Genomic DNA, 27,291 nt, shown 5'->3' with positions numbered 1-27,291 from the left:
TGATTCCCAAATTTTCCCCCCTCTTGAATGAGGTTCTCTTCCCCCTTTTATATCTCATGTTTGAGGGAGTCACAACTTTTCATTCCATGTCTTTTCCATTCATTAAATTAATTAAGTTTTAATTATATTAAATTATATTTTTTGAATTTTTTATTTTTATTGTTTTGAATTTAAATTTTATTATTATTAGTTACTATTAAATTTTATTTCAAAGTGGGGACATTACACTTCTGATTACTATATTTTTACACATTTAATCAATTTCTTCAAGTCTTTGTGGTTTCTTAGGTGAAGTCGTAGCTACTGAAAAATCTTAAATCTTGCTTCAGCACCACTATAATTTTCAAAACCATGTCATTGCTTATGAGCCAAAGTGCACAAAATATGTGAAAAGAAAGGCAGTATCAAAAGAAAAGAAGAAATTATCAAAGTATTTGGCTTTGGGGACATGTGAGTAACTCCATCGGGGCTATGGACGCCCGACTAGCAGTGGAGCAATATTCGTGAGATTACAGCGATAACCTCATCGGGGCTATGGACGCTCGCTATGGAAGCAACACAGGACACCATTCAAGGATGGTCACTCATGGCGAGCCTCCAAGGTACTACAGTTGGTTCACGCTGATGTATGTGGACCAATGAATACACCTTTTGTTACTGGTTCTAGGTATTTCTTGCTTTTTGTAGATGATTTCAGTCATAAAATGTGGGTGTACTTTCTTAAACAAAAATCAGAAGTGTTTACTATATTTTAGAAGTTTAAAGCCTTAGTAGAGAAAGAGTCTTGTTGTCCTATAGTCACTCTTAGGTTAGACAAGGGAGGAGTTTTGTTCTACCACTTTCTCCAGCTTTTGTGATACTCATGGCATCAAAAGCCAGTTAACCACACCTTACACTCCTCAACAGAACAGCATTGTAGAGCGTCACAACCGCACTATAACTGAGATGGTTAGGTCAATGTTGGAACACAGGAGTGTTCCCAAGAAATATTGGGCAAAAGCAATATACACTGCAGTCTATCTCCTTAATTGGTCTCCCACACAGGCTATTAAGGGGAAGACTCTTGAGGAAGCCTAGACTGGTTGCAAACCTAGGATCAGTCATCTGAAAGTCTTTGGCTCTTTAGCATATGTTTGGATTCCAAATGCCAAGCGCTCCAAGTTGGATTCTAGGAGTCAAAAACTTATGTTTATAGGGTACAATGACAACAACAAGGCTTATCGGCTGATTGATGTAGAAACTAATCGTCTCATCTCCAGTCGCGATGTTGTCTTTGATGAAGAACAAAGACCCTTTCAATTATCCTCGTCTGTGCAGAATTCTGAGGATCAGCCTTTGAAGGCTACCGACTTGGGTGTCCATCTTCCATTAGGTTCACATGATGGGAGGGACGATGCAAAATCTGAATTTGATGATGCTCAACCTGAATTTCCTCCAGATGATGTTGATGCTAAGTGTGAGTAATGTCACAAATTATCACAACAACATAAGTCAGTACAAATCAGAAAAAACCAGTGATCAGCAGGAAAGCAAACTGTTTGACAAAATTACTCCGAGGGAAAAAGTGAATAATATTGGGCAAAAATCAGTAGGGGATCTTACACTCTGAGTGTAACTAGAGTTTGTTTGCTGCAATTCACATGAAACAAAATAAATTGACTCAACAACACCTCAACGATCTAGTCTTTATGTAATACAACCTTCGGCTGTGCACAAGAAAGGTGGAGGACAACTTAGAGCAGCCTATTGATTTGGATGAGATTGATCCCTATAGTGACTGGACCATGTATGCTGATCAGCCCGCCTTGTTTATAGAGGATGAGATCGCTGATTTCAGGAGGCAGGCTATGGAGTATGTGGCTGCAACAGAAGCATAGGGAGATTGGATTGTTATTGGATGACAGTAATATGGAAGAGAAGCCATGGCCATCTAGCAGCAAGGTGGTGCCACATGCATAGTATTCTAGGCCAAACAAGGACCCACAACTGAGTGCAAGGACTATACCCTCTATCACATAATTTTTCACTAGAGCAAGAAAGAGGAGATTGTTAAAACCTATAATTTCTTACTTGCCTAGATATGCAATTTATCATCATGATTTTCAAAGACAATCATCACAAATTCATTATAGTTATCAATTAATAGCTAGCTATAGTATCCAGCTTCACATGATGATGCAATTTTGTAATCTGTATGTATTTAAGAATCAAATCTAATAGGAAACACTTTTTCATGGTTTTTTAGACTCATTTAATGCATTTTGTAATTAAAATTTGCAAAAAAAAATGTGTTTTTTGAGAAATCCTTTAAGTTTTTGATAAGTCAAAAATTTTAGGCTTGCCGACTTTTACCAATTCTGAATCTACAAACTATGATCCAATCCAATCTCTCTTACTTATGCAGTAGCCACCACCTTCAATAACTTGCTTATATATGCAATTTATGATGATTTTCAAAGATAATCATCATAAATAGCTATTGTATCCACATGATAATGCAATTTCGTACTGTGTTCAAAATTAATATAAAACACTTCCCAAATGTATTGTGCACTCATTGGATACATTTAGTAAGTGAACTTTGCATTAAATTTGCATTCTTGAAGAGATTTAGTAATTTTTTAAGTTGTCAAAAAATTGTTGAGTTCAAACTTTTGGGTCCACAGTCACACAGACTAACTTGATTCAAAGTATGCAAACTATGAAGTACATTGTATTGTTATTGAGATCTATTCTTGATTAATACAAGTTTAAAATCTTCTTGGTGGAGCTTTTCCATAAAAATAATTATGTCCAGTGTCATACGGTTTGCTGATTTTATTGTGTTTATCTATGTTGTATTTCATGTTTGACGGTTAATCACATGTCTATCATTTTATGATAATCAAATTTTTACAATTTATGTTATATTCTCACTGTCTCACCAATTTTTCTCAACAAATCCCACATCATTTAAAACCATAGAAGCAAAAATCTTTTGGAGAAGATTATGATAAAGCAAAAGTATAAGTTTTTTTTTAATCAAAGATTTAATTGGGAAATTTCGGATTTAAAAAAAACATAGGAAAAGGGAGGAAAACTTCTTGTTTTTTAAATTCAAAGGCATTTCAATAGCATAGAAATATAGAGAGCAAATAAAATTGAGAGTTTAACCCAACAATCGTGAAAGATAGATTTCAGTCATTTGCGTTCACACCACTGATTACATTGCACTGCATAATGCATACTTCATAGTGCATGAGTAATAACCAGATGCTAATAGTTCTCAAATTTTCAATTACAATCTAGCTTGTACAAATTCAACTTACATACTAAGTATAAAGTTCCAAAAAATCAAACATAGTCCATGGCTCTCGCTGCTATGAATAAATTAAAAATTATTTATTTCCTTTCTAAACATCACTAGCTAGCATTGGCATAAAACAAAGCATTACATCAAAGCTAGAAACGATAAGCTTACTTGTAAAGCACTGCAAGCCGCAAAAGTTCAGTGTAATGGATATAATAAAAATCAACCTTTCTCCAATCAAGCCAAACAGAAGCAAATATGTGTGCTGGAGTGTTCACCAACAGCTCATCAAGGTTAGGCATGATAACAGCAATTCTGTAGCTGAAATATCCAAGATTACATCATAAGTGAAAATCAATAATCTTCCTTGACCAAGATTTAATGACAAAGCTTCAATAGAATTCCATTATTGCTGAGCAGATAGTAGTTATTAAGAACTAAACAAATACATCATAAATATTAAGTCTGCACTACAAGCACTGCATATCAAGTACAATACAAAAATAGAAACAAAATATTATGAAAGATAATTAAGTAAAAAAATTATCAATATTTAAAAATCACTAATGAATGAATGCTCAAAATAACTATCATCAGTTACCACAAATGAAGACAAGTAATTACTAATTATAGCATCTCAAACAAAAATCTATATAACCAAGAAAAGGAAGAAGCTAAGAGAGCTTATAAAGTGTAAAAGCTCTCTAAAATTATAGTCACAACGATAAAACCCCTCAAAGAAGCAAAAAGGAAGAACAAAAGAAAGTACATAGAAGCACTATGGTTTAAAGGCCCTTGTTTACAAAAAAGTTACTAAACACAATACCAAGAAAATGGTGAACACCCCAAGCCATAAACCTAGTACACATATGGACAACCCTACAAGGAAAAAAAAAACCCTCAAAGAAACATGAAGTAACGAAGATCCAAAATCATGTCAAGAGATCAATAATTGTTTTGTATGCAGTAAGGCTCAGACCAAAAGAACCAACAACATCATCATCTATCACAACAAGACCTAAGAAAAATCTAAGAATTCATATAAGGGAACTCCCACTATCAAGGAAGGTCCAGACGGACAATCCTAGGAGAAAGTGAGAACTACTCCTAAAGCCCTTCCTGATACTCGAGGTCAATGAATCTCCAAAAGAAAAGGAAAACGTAGTAATGTACATTTGTCTTTGTGACATGGGCTATGGAGCTGAGGAAGGCCCTTGATGCAAAATAAAGTAGATCCACTAAGCCTAGAAAAGGGCAATCAAGGTTGGGGCATTCTAGATATAACAGGCACAGATGCATATCATCTAATTAGTCAGTCTCGCTTAAGATGTGAAACACTTCTATCAAAAGGGTGCGTATGCCTCCAATGGCTATGGTGCACACAAAGAAGTAATCAACCTAACAATTCTAAAGGTCCCTTATGTGGATCAGACTAAGACTAACAAGCTCCCAAAGAAAAACCTCTACCTGAGGTAAATAAATAAGTGGATAAACTGCTTGACCCTCTTACAAGCAATGATATGTCCATAAAATATCATAGCATGTAATGTCCCCCATTTTCGGTCACTTAGCATTGTAACTAACATTGGCTTTCTCAATGACCATCAACTTTGTCAAAGGGGATGTTTGATGTTGGCCACGAGCTTTGTAGGTCTAGAGGAGTCCTATGACACTTTCCAAATTGAATTTCAACTTCTAGTGTGCTCTCCAAGATTCTTGGAGAGAGCATCTATTTATAGCAAGTCACCCAATTGGCCCCGTTTTTCACTATTCATCCTTGGTATCACTCTAGTGCAATTGGATTTCAATTCTTATGCTTTCAGCAATTTCCACAACTTGTATATTATAATGGCTTTAATTTAATTATTTTACTAAGGTTGCTTATTTCTTATTAAAATATTTTAAAAGCACCTAAGTATAATAGCTCATTGGAAAGGGGATGAAAAATTTTATATCATGGACATAAAATATTGGGACCTCGTGTATCAAATATTATCATTTTTTTGATAAAAAGGTTTCTTCGAGTAAAAAGGAGTTTTTTTAACTAAAAAGTGAAATTTAAAATCAATCTGCTAGAAAGTTTGGCAGGAGAAGTACAAAAAGAGGTTTTGTCAACTCATTATACAGATTATGTTATTTCTCGCTAGTGAAACCCTTGTGGATCTGTGAGATCAAACTCGATTCATCTCAGCCTTCTTGAGGACGGAAATTCTCTCAAAGAAGATTAGTCATGGTGGTGAGAGATCCTCCCTAGTTAATTTGGTGTGGCACATTCAGAGTTACAAGTTGTGCGGAAAGGAGATTTTACGGGTATGATGGAAGATTGGATTTGCAATTTTGTGAGTCTTGGCAGGCAAGATAAAATTGATAGGGATTTGCAGAAGGTTTGCTAGGTTTGCAAGTTCAGATTTATTGAAGTTTTTGCCTACCAAATAAATAATACTTTTATCATGATGTGTGCCAAGGTGAAATCATATAAGTTTTTTGCAGTGTGTGGCCTATGAAAGGAAGAACAAAACAATATAATATATTTTATTGTAGCAGCTGGATTAGACCCCAGTCGTACCATCCCTAGCTTCCTTAATTGTCGGACACTCTATAGAACCATTGAGGAGGATCAATGTGTATTGTTTACAAGCCAAAGAAGAATCAAAGGAGTTTGTGAGCTCTTTATTCTGACCGCCACTATAAAAAGAAAAAGGTCTGGCACAGCATGTTAAGGAAGTTCACATTGGCACATGAAGACATTTTCTTGCAGCAAACAAGTGGCTAGCACAGCATAGGGCAATTATTACAGGCTAGTGTAACCTTTGTGGGACCAAGGCAAGGCAGCGTTGGAGTCTAAAGGGAGCCACCATCTCATCCTAGGTTGTCGTATCACTAGAATATATGCTGCAATATCTTGTTTAGACGTTCCGTACCACTCTTTCAAGGGTGCCAAAGTATTTGTAGACTGCCGAACAATTTGGGATATGGCCAAAGAGTTAAAGATTGTCGACTGGCCTTCCAACATATCACTTCTCGCCATGAGATCTAGAACTCTTTGAGGACTTGTTACAGAAATATGCATAAAGATTGAATAAACATGAATGAATTCTTCAAGCTAAGTGATGCAAATTTCAATTGCCATCATCAATTATTTCTGCTATAATAAAGGTCAGATTTTGTTATGTTTCAATCACTATACTTTGTTTTTATAACAGCAAGCTTATTAATAGCACAGATATTTCACTGTTTCAGTTATTATATGTTATGCTCAAATCTCATTTATGTGTCAAGATTGCTCATATTGTTATTAAATTCAATGCATTTCAAGCTCAACAAGCAAAAACAAAATATATGCAAACTGTTTGTCAAAATTGCTGCTCATCATAAACTATTGCAAAAAACAAAAACAAAAAATGATCTCAATTGGATAGGGGATCTTACACAGTAAATAGGGCATAGAAAACAAGAGTAATCCTTAGTTTCAATCTCCTCCAAGGGGCAAAGATGGTAGATCTTGTCATCTCACAAGCTATGGTGACCAATCTCAATGCATAATTAGTCGGGCAACAACACCAAATGACCAAGAAAAACTTTTGCCCAAGGTAATTAAATAAGTGGATTAGAAACCACTTGTGCCTCTATACAGGCAATGATATCTCCATCAAATATCATAGTAAATAGGACACATAAAAGTAGAGTAATCCTCAATCTCAATTTCCTCCAAGGAGCAAAGATGGTAGATCATGTCATCCCACAAGCTATGGTAACCAATCTCAATGCATAGTTGGTGGTTTAACACCCCCAAATGGGCAAATGATTCCCCGAGCCACATGACCAATGATATTGGAGATAGTTAGCTTGAATATTAAGGCCATCTATAATTCATATGAAATGTTTAGCACAGAAAACAAATTTGGGGCTAAGCAACTATGGACAATTCAAAGTCATTTTGGGGTTGAGCAATTGTGGAAAAATCCTATTAGCTTAAAAAGTAATGATAGTATGTCCCCTTTGGCAACAATATTGATGACCTCCTTCAAGAAAAGAAAATGAGCACCATACAAGGAATACTTAAAGAGAGGAAGCCAATCAATGGAGATGTCAATAGATTGAAGGAGACACACAATCTCACACCAACAACATTGGCATTTGGTGGGACCCAAGGCAATCCTTTCTAGAGAACAAATCAGCATGTCGGCGCTTCAGTCATGGATTGAACTGAAACCTAAATTGAGCATGGAGGATGAATCAAGACCAATACTTTGTAGTAGCACTACTATCATCATTTAAACATCACAACATCTAATGCATAGAATCGATTTCCACGAAAAGCTTTCTCATAACACCAAACCTGCACAAACCAATGCCAAGCAACATGGCACAAAACTCCAACAACAATTGCCTTACAAACTAGTCCTCCAAAATTGAAGAGCACATTTCGTTGATACTCCACATGTTTAGCACCCCTCCAACTAACACATGGTTAATAAAGTGTTAGCACAAATCAAATTTGGCAAGAAACTTTTGCACTATTGTCGTTCCTATCAATGCTCCCATAATTAACACTTATTGTTGATCATCTCCAAAACAACAACTACAGTTAATACACCATAAATTGGTGTTGCCTCAATTGGCCATCTAAACTAGTTCCATTTTGACAAGCTCTTCTGATAATGACACTACTACAATTGGACTATCTCTGAGTCATCACTCTTCCATCAATTCAAGTTGAATCATCCCTACAAGTTAGTTCTCATAGGCTAATGCTCTCTCCTGAGAATGACACCACTACAATTGGACTATCTTTGAGTCATCACTCTTCCATCAATTCAAGTTGAATCATCCCTACAAGTTAGTTCTCATGAGCTAATGCTCTCTATTGGGACTCAATTTAATAATGTCAAAATTCCCTTGAGTTCCACCTCCTTTATGTAAGGCCTCAATTTCTCTATCATAGATAACCAGCCTAAGAAATCTTCAAATGGTTCTCCTTTCATAAAATTTACTTAATTGTTGTTCAGAAATCTTCAAATGGGTCTCTTTTCATTAAATTTACTTAATTGTTGTTCTCCTTCATTCCTTGCATGCCTATCATATAATGGAAGTTGCAAAATCCTAAGAAAATTCCATGTATGGGGTGTTTTTGGTCGTTTTCTAGTGTTTTCGCAAAGTTGTGGACTTTAAGCATACATCGGGACATTTCCTACTAGTCTGATATCTAGTTTTAGTGTCCAATCCCATCTAAAAGTTCAACAAAATTCCTCACCTCATATCATCCCTTCGTTTTGCTTCATTTAGGAATTCCCCATCTTTCCCCTTTCCACCTTGTGTAATTCATTTGCACATCCAAACATCTAGACTTTCATTCCAATATCCATTACCACATCCAATTCCCACAAAAGATCCAATTGCCCTTTTTCATTCAATCCTCTTGTGTGGACCTCAACCTAACTTCCAAACATCCATCTTTCCCACTTAGACACCCTATTCTGATTTCCAGTCCCAATGATTTGCCCTCACTTTCATTGTTCTATCCATTCCTTCCTTTCAACCTCTTTGTGAAGTTTTCCTTGAAATTCAAGACTTCCATTCCCCCATTCAATCCTAACCTAAAATCCTACATCTCTCTTATCCTCGTCTTGTTCCACTTCAACTTTAGCATTTCTTCCTATTCCCCTTACCCACTTCCCAAAACACCAATAATATTTGACTTGACTCGTGGAACTACCGAAAGATCTTCCCAACCAAAAAGCATTTTTCATCCCAAGCACACGAATCCAAGTTCAAAATCAACGGTGAATGATGAAGAAGAATATGCCACCTTTAATTTAGCGGTTAAAATTTCATATGCAAGTGACCTTTACACCCGTTCTAGGCTGCCATTTTAACAAACTTCATGGTATTTAAACTTGTTCTACACACAAAATTAATGAGATCTAGTTCTCAATCAAATTTATGCAAGCATTTAGCAAACAAACAAAATGGTATTAATGTTAGTATGTTTGAAATTCAAATGGGTAATCATTTTCTCATTTCCATGTAATTGCACCACCGAAGAACTTCTAGGCTTCCAAACCTTGCACATCCAGTTGCCATTAGAGTTAGCTCATTTTGCAAATCATGAAGAGGTAGCTAAAATGTAGCAGATCGAAACGTGCCTTGCTTATCAACAAAACAAGATAGAGCACACATTTTTAGCATATCAAAGTGCCTTTCTTATCAACTGAACAAGATAGAGCATGCATTTCTCGTAGGCCTATTACAGCCCCTACCCATCTCAAATCAAAAGTGGGAGAGCATTTCAATGGATTTCCTTACAAGACTTCCCAAAGTGTAGGGTAAGGACTATATTTATGTTGTGGTGGATAGAATCACAAAATATGTTCACTTCTTTGTCATATCTTTTTAGTACAAAGCATAGAAGTATTAATCGTTTGGGGAATTAGTCAGCAAAACAAAAGTACAAAAAAAAATTTAAAAATCGATTTACAAAAAAATATAAAAAAATTCAAAAAAAAAAGTCAAAAACTACCTTTTTTATATATTTAAGAGCATTTCCATAGCATAGAGATATTGTAAGCAAATAAAATAGAGACTTCAACACATGAACTGTAGAAAATAGATTTTTGTTGTTTATATTCATATCATTGATTACATTGCAGAAAAACATACCATAGAATAAATAATAGCTAGGTGGTGACAGTTGTCAAAACGTCAATTACAATATAGTTTGTGACTTTGTACCAAGTCAACCTATAAACTAAGTGCAAATTTCCAAAAAGTCAAATGTAGCTAATGACATGCTACAGGATAGGAGGCCTTGATGATGGAGATCTTGGGTGAGAGCCTATCCTAACTCATTCAATCCATTCAGGCTCCAAGTTGGTCTGCCCCATGATATCAAAATCATCAAGCTCAAGCAAATTATCATCATTAGCAGCAACAATCCACTCGAACTCTGGATCTATCTCGTCGAGGTTAATTGGCTCATCTTCCTCAATAGTTCCTACTTTTGCCCATGTGGAATTAGTCTTTGCCTTACAAGTGAAAAACACAATGAATACAATTTCAACTGATTGCAAGTATATTAAAATTCTTACCTTGAGCTTTCTTTAGCTTCAAACGGAGATTGTGGTGAACAAACACCAAGTCATTTATTCGTTGTTGTGTTAGGTTGTTTCGTTTCTTGGAATGTATGTGTTCAAAAACACTCCAATTACACTCACAAGAGGATGAGTTACATGGTTGGGTCAAAATGCTTATCGCCATCCACCTAATATTGTTGCATTCGTGACCAAAACAAATCCCACCATTGAGCTGAAAAAACGTTACATGGCAATAATATTGTAAGAATATCTTAAAATCTTAATAAATTTAATGACCATGTTGACAAAATAAAGAGATTATCAAAAGTGTATAGAGTCTACCTAGTTGGAGGGTCTTTATGCCTTCCATTGCACCCGTAGAAGAGAGAAAAGCCCTTGTTTTATTAAATTGTTCCCAACTTGGAAACATTTTGTCCATGCACTTGAAGAAGCCTTGTGTGATCTCAGCATCAATATCTACAATTGAAGAAGCCTTGTGTGATCTTAGCATCAATATCTCTTAATGGAATCTTGTAGAACAACAATGTATTAAGAAAGTATCATGTAGCATGGAGAGGAGAGTGCAGCGGTCCATCTCCTATCAATTATGTCCCACAATACCATATACTTATCCCTATTATTTGCCATCATACTCCTCATCACCTCCTTGGCCCTATCCATGGCCACATACAAATATCCCATGGGAGATTTTTCCCCATCCACTAGTCTCAAGACTTTGACTAGAGGCTCTGAATATTCTACAATTTGTTCAACTACACCCCAAAAATTGGTAGAATATGTACTTTGCCACTGCTATGCCATCTATTTGATTTTTGCAGCCAAACTCCATCCACTCAACTGAAACAAACATTCACCTAAAGTTATATTTTTGTTGACATAGAGTTTGTAGTGCAAGGTGTGTTGCAAATCTTGTCAACCCTGGTCAAACTAGCTCCTTGACCCTTGTGAAAGAGCACATTATAGACAAAATTGTATACGGTGAAAATGGAATGTTAAACTATTGTAAAACCAACAAAGATCCAACCACAAAAAAACCTTGTTCTACAATTAAGATCCACCATACACCAATGAAGAACCTAAAACATGCAAAATATCAAAAACATGAAAGATTATACCATTCACATGCTTAGTAGGGTTTGATCTCCATTGTTTCCTATCTTCATTGATCTTGCTTGATATGGTTGCTCTCAGATTTTGTATTGTGCACAAGAGCTCAACAAAGAACGGATTGTGGCTGTGTAGATGCTTGATTGCTTGATCGCATGAAAGGTAGCATGAAGATTGATTCGCTTGTTAGGGATATGACCGCATTAGTTAGGGTTTGGCAAGAATGAAAGGATCCTCTTATATAGAGAGTACCCTAGAAATGGAGGGATAGGATTAAGAAGTGAAAGGTTAAATGGTCGGCTAGGATTAAAGGGTTGGTATAGAAAATGGGAAAATATTAGAGAGGTGGTTAGAGGCAAATTAAGAGATGAATGACAAGTGTCATGGAGGAAAAAAGCTAATGAATTAATTAAATAAATAAAGATTTATTTAATTAATAGAAGAAATGGGACCAATTAAATAAATAAAATATTTATTTAATTTAGGGAAAAGATAATTTAAATAAATAAAAATATTTATTTAAATGAGAGGCAAAAGTTTTTTAATGTTGTAGTTATGTGTATAAATCCGGAAGGAAGGTAATAGAATTTGATGTAAGTGACTAGTTCAACCGGTTACCCGATTGTTCGATTGTTCTTTCGAACCTGCTACCGGAGCCTGAACCCCCCCAGTCCATTCACCTCCGGTTGGATGGGATGGAGCACTTCTTTCTCGTTAACTAGGTGGTGGTTGGATGGCCTAACATTCTTTCTTGGAGCACCCCCGGTTGGTTCTTGCATTAATGCTTCACCCCCGATAGGCGAGAAAGTAGATTCCTTGCCCATAAGTGATGCTCACATTTTAGTGACTTCTAAGAATCATCAAGAAGTGGTAAGTGACTTCATGGACAATTTCAATGTCTACTTTAGAACTAATAATTGTGTTTGCCTATTGCTCAAAGGTTTAAAACAAATGTTTTATGCTGCTGCAAAGTTAATATAAAATGTTTCTTAAATGATACATGTTTACTTGTTGCGAGGTTATAGTTTAATGTTATTATTTTGTCATTGTTTAAAATAACAGAAAACAATAGCAAACTATCTTGCAGCAGCAAGTAGCCTTGAGTTTAAAAAAATACACATTTGATTTGTCATTGTGAGCTAAAGGCTTAAAGTTTGAGGAATGGGAGAAGATGAGCTGTTCAGTGAGGTAGGTGTTTCATTTTTTTTATTTTCATAGTTCTTTGAAAATCATTTCAAAGAGTTAAAAACTTAAATTGTAAGGCAATTATTTCTCATTTTCAAACTTGCTTTCTTTTTTCAGTTTGGAGTCTATTATTTTCTCAAACAACATAACTAGTTAAAAACTGGAGCGATAGAATATGGCTGTGACATTTGTACATAAATATTTCAAAGGAAGCTACACTACACTAGGGTATGTGGTCACCTTTTGGGCAGTGCATGGCAAAGGTTAAGGCTTGTCCAAAGATAATCATTTGACATTTAAGACGTAGCATGTTTTTAAATGAAATTTCTATATTAAAAATATTAAAAAACTTGTTGATATTAATTAAGAATTTATATAATCTTTAATTTATTATCCTTTATAAATCGTTTAACAAAAACACCCGTTTTTGTGTTTTTATAATAGAGAATAGTATTGAATATTTAATTTGATATTCAACACATTTTTGTTGGAATCAATGAACACTGAGAGGGGGGGTGAATCAGTGTTATGCAATTAACAACTTTCTTAAACTGATTCTTAAACCACCAGATGCAAATGAACAAAAGCAAAGTGCAAAAACTGAATGCAAACAGGCACAAAACCATAACACCGGAATTTTTACGTGGAAACCCGAAAAGGGAAAAACCACGGTGGGATTCAGGCCCACAATATTATAATACTATGATCAAGAGTATAATAATATTACAAGAGGCAAATGCACATGCATTCAGACACGCTGCCTAGAGCTCACTACTCAATTACAAAAGAAGAGGGCAACAACCCCCAAAGGACTCACTGTCCTACAAATGTTTACAAATGATAACAGATTGTCTGAACTGATGAATAGCATCTATAAATGCCAAAATGCAGTTCCGGTTAAGCACAAAAGTCTTCATCCACTGTTTCGTCTCACTACTCTATTTTGCGGACCTAAACAAATTGATTAAATGCTTCACACATGTCGGCTCGACCACCTCGAACTCAAAACCAATCACTGAAATCATCCCAAAGATTCTGCCATAGTTGAAAAACTCGGACTCGCCATGGACTCGGTAAACCAAAAATTTGGACTCGGACTCGGACTCGTGAAAGACTCAGCAAGGACTCGGCAAAAAAAAAAAACCGTAGTTTTACAAAAAAACATAAAGAAATTAATGCATTTAGAGAACATAAGAGCCATAATTGAAACATTACACATGTCACATACTCATAGTTTCAAACTTTCAACTCTAAAATGTATAATACCAAGATTTCTTCAATGCTAATTATGTTTTTATATGGAGCCTAATCAGACTCAGAGGTTAAATTTTCCCTACTTCCATCGGCGCAATTTCCCCCTATATTTTTCGACGGGGGTTTGGGGGCAGCGCCCCCAAGTTGGGGTCAAGGGGCATCGCCGAAGGATCCTGAAATTTGACTAAATCTGGAAAATTGAAGAATCCTCCAAAAACTAGATTTTGCATTATAACTCGTGGAGGTCCAAAACCACTCTCAAACATCCTGACAGTATATATGGAATTATAAGAATATCTTTCTTCTTTCTTATACTTAAATGTTATATTCCATACATGAATCCTGACAGAGAGACCAAATTTTTTCACATGTTAAACTCAATTTTAAAGCTTGCATGACTTTTTTCCTGGGTCGCGCGAGTCCATCTGAAAGACTCACGAGTCCATGCAAAAGACTCGCGCGAGTCCTTGCAAAAGACTCGCGAGTCTTTCAGATGGACTCGCCTCGCGAGTCCTGGCGAGTCGACTCGTGGCTCCCATGGACTCGCGAGTCCGTGGTGAGTCCACGAGTTTTAAAACTAAGGATTCTGCATAACATGCTACACCAAAATAACCCTATTCTTCCTGAAATATCGGATACCAGATCTTCTATCTTGCACGAGAATCAACACTGGAGGCTAGGATTGCGAATTAAGCTATCTCGAACATCCAGTCACCTAACTCTTACACCGCAACCAAAACTATGCAACCAAAATTGAGTTCTGCTCAATGTACCCATACTCTACCGCATACTATATTCCACCTTCTTGACTTGAGCAAAATGGATATCAAACTTCCAATAGAACAATTCTGCATATACCGGATATGATTTCTGATCTGAGTTGCCATCAATGACAACCCCGAAACATTCCTTAAGCACTTAACTCATTCAGTACAATGTCTCTTACCAAATTCGACTACCAAGTTTCTTATAACTGTCGATTTCTCCTCTTATGTGATCATGAATGTTGTGAATACGTCACGCGACGTGATTTATAGAACATTCATAGCACTTTTCACTATTTCATGGACTGTTTATGGTTTTCCTGCCATTTTTAGGGGTTTCGGATTTTTTCATGATTTTTCACCATTTAATTATACGTTATAAACGCAATTTGAACCCAAAAAAATCATGGAAAACTGCTGACCGATTTTTCATGATTTTTTTGAGAAAAAATCATCACCTGTAGCAATTCGCGATTAATTGAGACTAATTGCAATTTATTCTCAACTATTGCTTCTATGGTACAAAGCACCTCAAGTAGCTGATTTATTTTTCAAATAAGTGTTTAGACTTCATGGTTTGTCTAAATATGGTGAGTGGCAAAAATAACAAGTTCCTAAGTTTGTTCAAACAAGGGCTTTTTCATTTGATAGGGATCAAGCTTACACCCAACACTAATTACCACCCTTACATTGAAGGGCAGACAAATTGTAAACAAATGGATTGAGGGATATTTAAGAAACTATGTAGCAAGACAATAGAAGGCATGTATCAAATGGCTCTATCTAGGAGAGAATTGCTACAATACCACCCATCACATGTCCTTAAGCATGATGCCATGCATGGCTTTGTGTGGATATGCGGCTCAAACCTTTGTCGATTTAATCATCTCTGACAACAGAATTCTAAGGCCAAAGACTTGGTTACAAAAAGACAAGATATTCTAAAAATTCTCAAAACCTCCGTCATGCTCAAAATCAGCAAAAGTTTTAGACAAATCAACATCGTACAAAGAAGACTTTTGAGGATGGAGAAATGGTTTTCTTAACATTGCAGCCATGTCAGCATTTCTTTTTTGAGTGGATTGGAGCAAAAAAGCTCAAGCCCCATTTTATAGGCTACACAGGATCAAGCAAAGTATTGGAAAGATTGCATACAAGTTGCCATTGCCCGAGCGTAGTAGAATTCAAAATGTGTTTCAAGTGTTGTGCCTCAAGAGGGCATTTGGGCAGCATATTATTTATCAACTAAGCTATATCCCTTGGATGATGAGGGAAAATTGATCTTGGTTCCGGAAGAGATCGTTGACACCAAGGAACAAGATTAAAAATAGGAACATCAGAAAGTATCTAGTTCATTGGAAGAATCTTCATTCAAAGGATGCCAGTTGAGAAGGATATCATGTCCCTTTAAAAAAAAAATCTAAAAATAGTAAGCCAAGCTGTCCCAAAATAGCAAATCAAGATCAATTGATAGTTCAGAAATAATATCTAATTTGGCAACTTGGTTAAGTCGTAGATATTGTTTTCCCACCAAAGATTTTTAAATTAAATATCTCCCCTATTTGAGGCATTGGACATTGGAAAGTATCTCATGGCTTGTCTTTTCCGCAATTAGTGGCTTTTTAAGCTTTTTAAGAAATGGCAAGTTTCCTTGAAAGTTGTAGAAGTCTAGTGACACATGGCAAAAGGAGGTTACTTACGTTACACGCAAGATTCCTTTCAATTTTGGCATGGGATTTGAGAGTCTAACTTAGGTTTTGAAAGTGGTTTCATATATGCATGGTTTTCTGTCATGCCCCTGATCCAATGCCTCATCCACGATTGAAACCTGGAGGTCAAATCGTCTTACAAAGTAAGACTTCACAATTTCACTAACATTCCCTATCGCCTATCACACAAGGCTGAACTGATCAGATTGTGCAAATATTAACTGTACATCATATTCGCTAAAGATGACTAGATTAGGTTTGAGGTGACCGACCTTGATTAATTTCCACATCCGCCAAAGATAATCAAACAAGATTGGTTATACTAGATATCGGTTATACTTGGATTAGTTAAGTTAATTATCACGATATGGAAGAGGTGGCAATTCAAGGGACATCTCCCTCCTTGAGAATGCATCCCACGATGAGGAGTCGTGATCCTACAACAAGAAGCATAGGGTATAAAGAGACCCTCCACGTCAAGGTAGAAGGGGAATCATCATCCAGTGATAGAATTCAGACTGAATGTTTGATAAGACATTGAACGTTTTGCAGTTCAATTTGATATAACTGTTTGGTATGAGTTTTATTATGCATAATAGAATAAACACCGCATTAATGAATATACCCCTATGCACAATCGACTGAATAATATATTTTTGTTATGACTATATCACAGTAACTACATCTGATTTGTGAAATTCTTTAATTTACTTAGTATATGTTAAATATATGTATGATACTAGAATCTTTCATGTTTTTTGAGTACTTCCAACCATGATAGAAGGAAAGTAGGCTTGCAAGAGGGGTACGATGATGGGGCACTCCTCTATGGTATGCCACCTCTATGAGGGGACTAGATGATTCCATGAGGCCAAGGGGGTACAAAGGGTACAGCCCTTGGGCCTAGAGGAGATGGCTTCTAGGGCACCCTTTTGTTACCTCTTTCCCCTGTCATGGTGGATTAATACAAGGAGACCAATCATAGAGAGAAGGAAAAGGTTGACAAGATGAGAGGATAACGGAAAGTGGACACCTCACTGGGTAGACCACCTCACATGGATGGCATAGGCCACATGGGGCCAAGAGGGATGGTATATCTGCTCTTGGGCCTAGGGTGGAAGGTCTGAGACACCCCATCAAAGTCACTTTTTCCCACACTCTCTTATGGTTGAGCCTTCCAAATATGTTTAATGCTTTATGACTGAATTGACAATTCTGCGATGGATTTACTAATGTCAATCAACATAATCAACTTATTGAAATTATTGTTGCTGTAAATGATTTCTAATCTGTTTGTAGGCTTTCAATCAAGGCGAGGGTACACTCTGAACCCACCTACTTACTTAGAAATTGAGAACTAAGGCAAATATAGGGCATTCCCAATTTGGGGACTTTACCTTTTCTCTCCAAGTATCATCATTCTTGTTGCAAAATTTCAGCTAAACTTTTGGACAAGAGTCAAAGGATTACTAGGTAATCTAAGGATGGGAGTCAAGGATTACCATCGAATAATCTCATTTTAGAGTTTATCATTGTGTCAAATAGTTAGGACTCATTCAATTTTGTAGTTTGCTCTTCCAAGTTTGAGTGTTTTGTTTATAGCAGAAATCTAAGGCAGCCTTGCAGCCATGGAATTGCTGCAAATTTCATGTATTTTGTTGTTATTCATCGTATTGAACACATATGTGGAGTTATTTGATGTTAGCACTACATTATTACAGTCTGAAGTGAAATTTTGCTTCAAATTTGGGCTTCATTTTGTATGCAACTTTCTGTTGGTAAATTTATTTGATAAATTTAAAGTACAAACAGCATTAGGCTGTACAAATAATCTTATTTGCATATATTTACCTAAATTATTAGATTGGTGAAGTTTCCGTTTGATTTGGTGAAGTTTTCATGAGAACGGTGCACATTATTAAAGTAATTATGTAATGTTTCTATAATGGTCATTCAGTTAGTTTAGGATATTTCCTTTTCGTAGTTTGTTCTTATTTATTATGTTTCTCTTATGTCTTTCGTTTCTATTTAAGAAACTTTGTTTTGACTCCTATGTCAATATATTAAATCAATCATTTATTATTTCATGGTAGCAAAGCGGGTTAAGACTTCTTGACAGATTTTTTTTTTTTAAATTCGTGGGTATTTACCTAAAATTATTTTCGGAAGATTTTTTATGATTTTTAATGAAAAATTGTGGTGTTGTCACCTAGAATTTTTTTGTCAAGAAGGATTTTTTAATCGATTTATTTCGAAAATAAAATCACAAGTTTATTTTTGTGAGGGCGAATTCGAGTGTACTTTCTATTCACGCGTCGCCTCGTCTATCTTCTGCGTACGAAGGGTTTAATTTATCGCGATGTCCTTCTCGGTTCAACTTCTTCCGCAGACCTGGTCTGTTTTCGGCTTTGTGTTTACATGCGGCTTGGTGTTTTTCCATCATGTGAGGAATTTTTGGAGCTACGACACAAATTTACTTCATTTCGTGTCGGCTCTGCAATGATTTTTTTGGTCTTTTCAACATGCAATGTTTGCCATTATTTTGTTGTGCAAGTAGGGTGGAGACGAGTTTATTTTTTGCAGGTGTTAATGTTTTCCTCTGCTAGAGATCTGTGGTTTTTTCCAAGCTGTGATTAAGACTTTTTCAGATCGTGGGTTTTTAATTTCTGAGTTTTTCCAGCATGTTCAGTGACCTAGGGTTTCTTGTGATCTGGGTTGGTGTCCTTTTGCACAGTTTTTCAACAAATCGTGGTTGTTTTATGTGCTTTTCTATGAGAGGTCGTGTGAAAGTATACATTAGGGTTTTCTTTGTTGTGATGGGTTGTTTTGTTTGTTGTGGCTGCAACATGTTTTCCGCACGTCATGTTTTTTGTTTTACCATGTGATGAAGGGCATTGGTCGCAGTGCGTTCTTTCTTTGCTAGAGGATTTTCTGTTTTTTGCTACAGACAATCATGGTAGAACTTGCACGATTTTCTCTTAAAAAAAAAATCGTGGTTTTTCTATTCGTTTTTGCACAATTTTTTTCACAAAACTCATGATTTCTTGCAGCTTGTTTTGGGTCACACCTCGGGTTTCTAGAGTGAACAAAGTTGTTCTACAAAAGGTTTTTGCCGTTTTTTTTACAAAAAAACATGGGTGTTGCTTTTTTGACGATTTTTTTAGAGTTGTGAAGTTTTTTGAGAAGTCGATCTTGGTTTTTCGTGTCTCTGGATAGCAGGAGGGTTAGCTTTGTTACCCACCATAATGTTGGTGGGAATTGTGGTAAACAAACGATGGTAAACTTGGTCATATGATGAAGTTCTACAGAAAGTGGTTGGCTGATCCAAAGTCCAACTAGGGAGAGTCTGTATAGCAAGCTAATATCGCAGAGCGTTCTAAAGAGGAGTTAGCCTGCTGTACATTTGTGGCCAAATGACGTTATTTCGGACTTGAGAGGACTTGATGAAGATCAACACCTTGAGGATGGGATGGAATTCTCTACCATTCTTGATTGGTTGTTGAACAGCATGGAGAAAAAGAAAGTATGAGGCGCAGCCCGTAGAAGATATTGATGACTTCCTAGCTAGGATTGGCAAGAAAAAGGAGCTAAAGAAGGCTAAGATGTTCTCTAGGATTACTAGAGATGATACAGGAGCACGTATTGCACAAGTGGCTGCCCCAACAGGTGATAAGACCAGAGATGTGGTCACTTCTATGGATTATCAAATCACCACAATTGACCTTGGACCTACTACAAAGAAACAAGAGTTTCAGGAGCTCGATGATACAGTCAAGGAAATTGAGGCACAATTGGATAGGACTATTGAAAAGAAAGAGATGCTTGAGAGTGAAAACAAGCGACTCAAGGAGTATATTAAATGGATGAATTGTAATATCCCCTTGTTGAAATAGGATTTATAAATAAATAATAATAATAAATTAAAATATAAAAGAATAAAAATACAAAATTAATATAATTAAAATTTAGTTAAGTTTAATGAATGGTCAAAAGGCATGAAATGAAAAGTTGTGACTCCCTCAAACATGAGATATAAAAGGGAGAGAGGAGAACTTCATTTGGAAAAAAAAAGGAAAAAAGGAAGAAAGAAGGGAGTATAGCTATTAAGGAAGCATTAATGGGAAGAAGATAAGGAAGTGACGCTTTCAAAGGGGCAGCAATGATGAAAGGTCGTGACCCTTTCGAAGGGTGGTACTTGTGATAGGTTATGACCATTAAGAAGAGGTTTGACTCTCCCTCACATTGGAGGATATAAAGTGGAGAAGTTTTCATTTGAGAAGAAAGGATCCATGGAATAGAACAAAATATTTGAAGCATTAAAAGCAGATTTAGGAGCAGACCTAAATCAGAATTATAAGAAAATCTGCAAGAATGATATGAACATCTATCAAAGAGATCAGAACACAAATACAAATCTGCAAACAATAATAAAGTAGGCATCAAAGGAAAAGAAGAGGAAACATTAAATCAATAATCATACCTGATGGAATAGAAAGGATTCTCATACACACATATATACATCTGAGTATAGGCAGCAGATCAGATTGAAATAAACAGCAGACTTGTGCATTTAAAGAGGGAAACAACATCGAATTGAATCTGTCCAAATTACCACAGCAGACTGAAAATACATAACCTGCAATAATTCTACAAGTATATTGGGTAAGATTTAGTGTCCTCCCAAAAGGGGATATTACAAGTGGCATCAGAGCATGTTCCTGCCAGCCTGAGGGAAATTAATTAATGCAATTAAGTCAATGAGCTTTAAGGGCTATCGAAAGAAAAAGGAAGAAAGCCAGTGACATCATATAGAGGCAATGTTCGACAGTGAAACAAAAGGAAATCCAAGTAAGAAAACAAGGCACGATGAGAAAGATCTTAAAAGCATCCAAGTAGGAGAAGGGACCATAAACACATGGAGCTTTGTGGAGGAGCCAATCAAGTAATTATGGTGCCCTTACATCCCCAAGATCTATGGGACATATTAAGCAAATGTTTGAAGCGTATTGGGGAAAGTTTACGACACATCAATGAGCATACAAGAGCAAAAAGATTGGGGTTAGACCAACTTTCTGACTTGAAATGGATTAGTAGCAGAAGGATTGGGGTTAGGCCCGCTTTCTGACTTGAAATGGATTAGAAGTGAATGATTGGGGTTAGGCCCACTTTTTGACTCGAAAAGGAATAGGAGTAGAAGGATTGGGGTTAGGCCCACTTTTGGCTCGAATTGGAATAGAAGCAAAATGATTGGGGTTAGGCCCACTTTCTGACTCGAAATGGATTAAGAGCAAAAGGATTGGGATTAGACCCACAATCTGGCTCAAATTGGAATAGAAGCAGAAAGATTGGGGTTAGGCCCACTTTATGGCTCGAAATGGATTAGGAGCAGAAGGATTGGGGTTAGGTGTAATGTCCCCTTCTCAACGGTAATTAGCTTAGTTAACCGTGAGCCTATTCCAGAGACCCGTAGGCTAGTTGGAAGCAGAAATTAGGGTTTCCTACCTCTGGGAGGATGTTTCAACATTTTTGGTGGCTTGCATGTTGACGTTTGTCAGTTTCGGTTATGGATTCCTTCTGGGTTTTCAGAAAGCTTCGCAATGATGGTACATGCATAGCAAGCAGTGGAGTTTAGTAGACTTACTATTTTTAGTAAGTGGAGGCGAGGGCAGCTTATTTCTTTGGGCATTTTTGGGTTTTATGAGAGCTTCGTGATGGTATAACATGCAAATCAATCTGAAGACTTTTTTTTCACTTACTAGTTTTAGTAAGTTGTGACGGCTGCTCGGAATGTGGTTAAAATCACTTTGGGAACACTTACTATTTTTAGCAGTATGCTATTTATAGTAAGTGCTATTTTTGGCAGTACTATTTTTGGTAGGTTCCTGTGTTCCAGCTTAGATGGCTATTTTTAGTAATGCAGTTCAGTACTTTGGCCTCAGCTCAACATTGGCAGATGTCAGCAATTGAAGAAGGTATATTTTAATGGTTAAGCCTAATATTTATTTTATTTAGACTTGGACGACTTGGAGATAAGAAATAATATTTTTATCCTGTCTATTTGGCGAAATATTTATTTTTATCCTGTCTATTTGGCGAAATATTTTACCTTCATAATGGGCGCCAAAATGCAGTTAAATTTTATAACTTATGGTTGGACGCCTTTGGAGGAAATTCTCATTAAAAAGGTTTATGCTTAGTATTATTTTAGCATTGGCTAAAGTCGGCGTCCACTTGAGGGAATAATGTATTTGTTGCCAAATAAAATATTAATATTATTCCTTGGGCGATTTAATGAGGGAATGAAATGAAGTGAAATGAAACACAAATTAAAGGAAATTTGAATGTTGCTGTTTAATCCCATATTGGATGGAAAGTAAGTTCGATTTGGAGAGGAAGTTATAAATAAGTGTCTTGGCCTTCATTTGAGACTATCCATGAATATTATAACGAAGTGTTGCCAAAATGCCATTTGAATGCTTCGAGGAATGCTTACCCCTAGTTGAATGCTTAGCTTCTCGCTTGAAAGATAGCGACTAGTTGAGACTGTGAGACTATTCTTCACTTAGGAGAATAGATGGAGTTCATTGAGAAATGTATGCTTGATGTTTTCTAATTTTTGGTGTGGATTGTGTGAGTCGCAGGTTGCTGGTTTTTCAGTGTGTTGTAGGTGTGTTTTGGTCATAAGTCTTTGTGTGGTCATCTGTCGGTTCTGGGTATTGGCTCGTTATTTCTATATGCTCTAGGCAATCATTCTTGTGGGTTTTTAGTGCTTATCTGGGAGTCATTAATTTTATAATGCAAATCGAATTTCTGCCCTAGCCGTACCATGCTGAAGCTGCCTTGGGATGCGTGCAAAATAGTTTTGGGTCTATTTGATGTGTTTTGTCAGCTCTAGCTTAATTGCCTATCTCCTAGCTTTCTTTTGCATCTGATTTGGGATCATTCCGTTGAGTGTGGGCAAAGTTGTGAGCATTTTTGTGCGTTTTGTAGTTGCTGATCTGCGTATTTCCATCTTGCTGTTTGCATATCAGATTCTGAAGATTGATAGTGAGAAGTGTGTTTTTTGGAGTGGTTAGTCTTTGGTGGTTTTGGAGTGCATATCTTATCATTTGTAACGATGGACAATGATGTTCTTATTCTGAAATCTCATGCTATATATTGTAAAGCTGATTAGTAGTACTAACAACTATTTCTCTCTGGATTGTAACACATGACCCACTGAATAAGTGGAAGAGGCTGACTTTTCCGCCTATCTTATCTTATTGTAATATTGTCCTCCCACTAAATAAGTGGTTGAGTAGATTGTAATTCTCATTTTCAATCCTCCCACTGAACAAGTGGTCGAGTGATTGTTGCTTATTTCAGTTTCTTGGATTCTGTAATTGGCTGGTCATACCGCCATACTAGTGTTGAAATCTCTATCACCCGCTGAATAAGCGGAAGGGGCTAGCTTGTCGCCCAGCATTGTAATTTCCTGTTGATTATTCAAGCTAATGATCCCCTTGTCACGATATGCTCTCACCTTCCCACACTGGGCTCTTGGTGATCAGGAAGTGGAAGGGTTACTTTCAGCAGTGTTTTGATTATCATTTTCTAACCCCAACGGGTGCTTGTAATGTGTGTAACTGGAAAAACTTTGAAAAAAAAAATCAAGGGGGATATCTCATTAGGCCCACTTTTTGACTCGAAATGGATTAGGAGCAGAAAGATTGGGGTTAGACCCACTTTCTAACTCAAAATGGATTAGGAGTAGAAGGATTAGGGTTAGGCCCACTTTCTGGCTCAAATGGAAAGATAGGGTTAGACCCATTGAAGGGATCTAACAACATGTGTATTTGTTTGTATACTCCGTGATTGCATATATTCGTGTGTATGCTTCGTGTTAGCATATATTCATGTGTATACTTCCTGTTTTTATGTGTATGCTCTATGTTTGGTTAATACTTGATATGTTCTAGAGATGTGAATAACTAGATAGATATAAGTCGCATTAAGGTCATAGATGTGTGTCATGCTTCTTATCCTCATCTTAATATATGTTAAGATCACCCATGCTTTAACACAAAGAGATATTCATAGTATGGTGTAAGCCTTGGGCCAACCAAATTAAAGAAAAAATACCAATCTCCAAGGGTTAATTTATTCAGTTCTTAGAAATCTACATTCCTTGAGGACGAGCAAATTTGGGAAGGGCGGACTGTAATGTCCCCTTGTTGAAATAGGATTTATTAATAAATAATAATAATAAATTAAAATATAAAAGAATAAAAATAAAAAATTAATATAATTAAAATTTAGTTAAGTTTAATGAATGGTCAAAAGGCATGAAATGAAAAGTTGTGACTCCCTCAAACATGAGATATAAAAGGGAGAGAGGAGAACTTCATTTAGAGGGAAAAAAAAGGAAAAAAGGAAGAAAGAAGGGAGTAAAGTTATTAAGGAAGCATTAATGGGAAGAAGATAAGGAAGTGACGCTTTCAAAGGAGCAGCAATGATGAAAGGTTTTGACCCTTTCGAAGGTGGTATCTGTGAAAGGTTATGACCATTAAGAAGACGTGTGACTCTCCCTCACATTGGAGGATATAAAGTGGAGAAGTTTTCATTTGAGAAGAAAGGATCCATTGAATAGAACAAAATATTTGAAGCATTAAAAGCAGATTTAGGAGCAGACCCAAATCAGAATTATAAGAAAATCTGCAAGAATGATATGAACATTGATCAAAGAGATCAGAACACAAATACAAACCTGCAAACAATAATAAAGTACGCATCGAAGAAAAACAAGAGGAATCATTAAATCAATAATCAGACCTGATGGAATAGAAAGGATTCTCATACACACATATATACATCTGAGTATAGGCAGCAGATCAGATTGATATAAACAGCTGACTTGTACATTTAAAGAGGGAAACAACATTGAATTAAATCTGTCCAAATTACCATAGCAAACTGAAAATACATAACCTACAATAATTCTACAAGTACATCGGGTAAGATTTAGTGTCCTCCCAAAAGGGAACATTACATGAATTCCCTAAGGCATGAGGATCCTATTTTTGTCTCACCCATTGCTATTGCTCATACATTTGTTGTGACGTTTTCACACATCGCCCCATTGCAAATGGGGACCCCCACTTTTTCGCTTTCTAGGTTAGCCGTTGGTAGTTTTAGCCTTTTGCTATTAGCCTTTGCTTTGAAGAGGTGTAATTGGTCAAGAGTTGATCAAGTCAGGGTTCTCTCTCTTTAGGATGAAATGAGGTACAGCACTTCCTTTGCCCAACCAACTTCTGACCTGCCCCTCTGTTGACGTGTTTTTTGTACACTATCAAACACAGAATAAAATACCCAAGGGTACCTTATCCTCTCTTGAGTAAAGTCTCTGAATGCTGAAGATATCGCGAAAAGGATCAATCAGGATGACTTCAAGGTTCTTGTATGTAGGGTCTCTACATGTGGATAAGCTCTCTGTGGTATGATGTGATTTGCTGGAATCACAAGGGGACTTACACTTGATGACTGAACTTCTGATTTGCTTTGAATATTTCTGGAACACAGGCTCTTACTAGCTTTGATTTGAAAAAAGGAAAAAAGATGAGGGCGAGGAAAGGATCTAATCCTAACACTAAGAATGTAAGAGCAATGAATGATCTTTGATGGAATTCTAACTAAGTCTTGTTTTGACATCACAGGATCATCTCCACAAAGTTAGTGCGATCTTCGAAGGAAAGCTTTATGATGTTCAAATCATCACTGCAGGCATAGACACCATCAGGTTGATGCATATCAATGAAGAAGCGACAATTGAAGTTAAGCTTAAGTTGAATGATTCCAGTTGACTACACAAGGCAAGTCTGCAATCAACAAACTGCTAGTAGTATGGATATACGAATTCCACCATCAATCAAGCACATTTCTTCCATTCATCTAATAACATGAAATCAAATATAAGAAGTATAAAGACCATGCAAATTGTCGAATCGACCCATAAATTTCACCATTCCTTCAATGAAGTTACAAGTCTCTTACAACAACATCTTGGCAACAATCTTTGCCTTCTCTCTCTACTCTACTCTAATTGCTATTCTATCAACTAGCTAATCACCTTCTAACTACTCTCTATCTATCTTCTATTAACTGCTTCTATATTTATTTTCTATCTATTCCCTAACAAAATGAAGAGTCGGGGCTTATATAGTGCCCATAATACAATTCGATGGCTGACATCAATTTGAGATCAATGGCCAAGATTCAATAATGAAAACCCTAATTAGGGTTTGTTACAACCATTACATAACATTTAATGCTCGACCAATGAAATAATTGTATTGCTTGGACACATGTCCTCTCTGGAAAATTCCACCAATGGATAGCCAGGGTAGGTACATGGAAGTTTGTGCCACCTTCCATGAGTTAGGTACATTGAATCTGGACATGCTGAGGTGGACCAATCCGACTGAAGAAGTGATGACTGGGATGCCACCTCATCTGACACTTGTAACTTGGTAGATATTCAACTTGATGTTGTTGAGAAGCTAGCTTTAATTAATTCATCTGGAACTATCTGCTTCTTCAACGAACCCTTTGCTCTGACTTCTTGCGTCCTTGATTTGCAGGATGATGATGTACCTCGCCTTGGAATGCTGGATTGGAAGAGGTCGCCCTTATCTTGATGATGCCGGATCGAAGAAGGTTGTCCTTGTCGATGCTAGACTGGAGGAGGTCGCCCTTGTCCTTGCTTGATCGTCCTTGGAGGAGACCGTCCTTGATCTGGCTTGATTTTCCCTGAGGAGAGCCTTCCGACTTGTAGATCTTTCGAGCTTGGGAGTCGCCATCTTGATACCTACACAACATTTCACAATTAATAATATATCTTGAAGTGTAGAAAT

General features: G+C 36.5%; 1 protein-coding gene across 1 annotated transcript in view; it reads right to left on the bottom strand.

Annotated features, from left to right (window-relative positions):
* LOC131074668 (uncharacterized protein At4g19900) overlaps positions 1–27,291 on the bottom strand; it is a 147,072-nt gene that overhangs the window by 94,224 nt on the left and 25,557 nt on the right. Inside the window, exon 2 of the mRNA XM_058011339.2 lies at positions 3,461–3,610. Within this exon, the coding sequence (XP_057867322.2) occupies positions 3,461–3,610 (150 nt within the window). The remainder of the gene's footprint in view (positions 1–3,460; positions 3,611–27,291) is intronic.

This window comes from Cryptomeria japonica, chromosome 4 (assembly GCF_030272615.1).
Source record: "Cryptomeria japonica chromosome 4, Sugi_1.0, whole genome shotgun sequence".
Lineage (NCBI taxonomy): Eukaryota > Viridiplantae > Streptophyta > Pinopsida > Cupressales > Cupressaceae > Cryptomeria > Cryptomeria japonica.
Note: the sequence above shows the minus strand (reverse complement) of the source record. Positions and strands in the feature narration are given on the sequence as shown.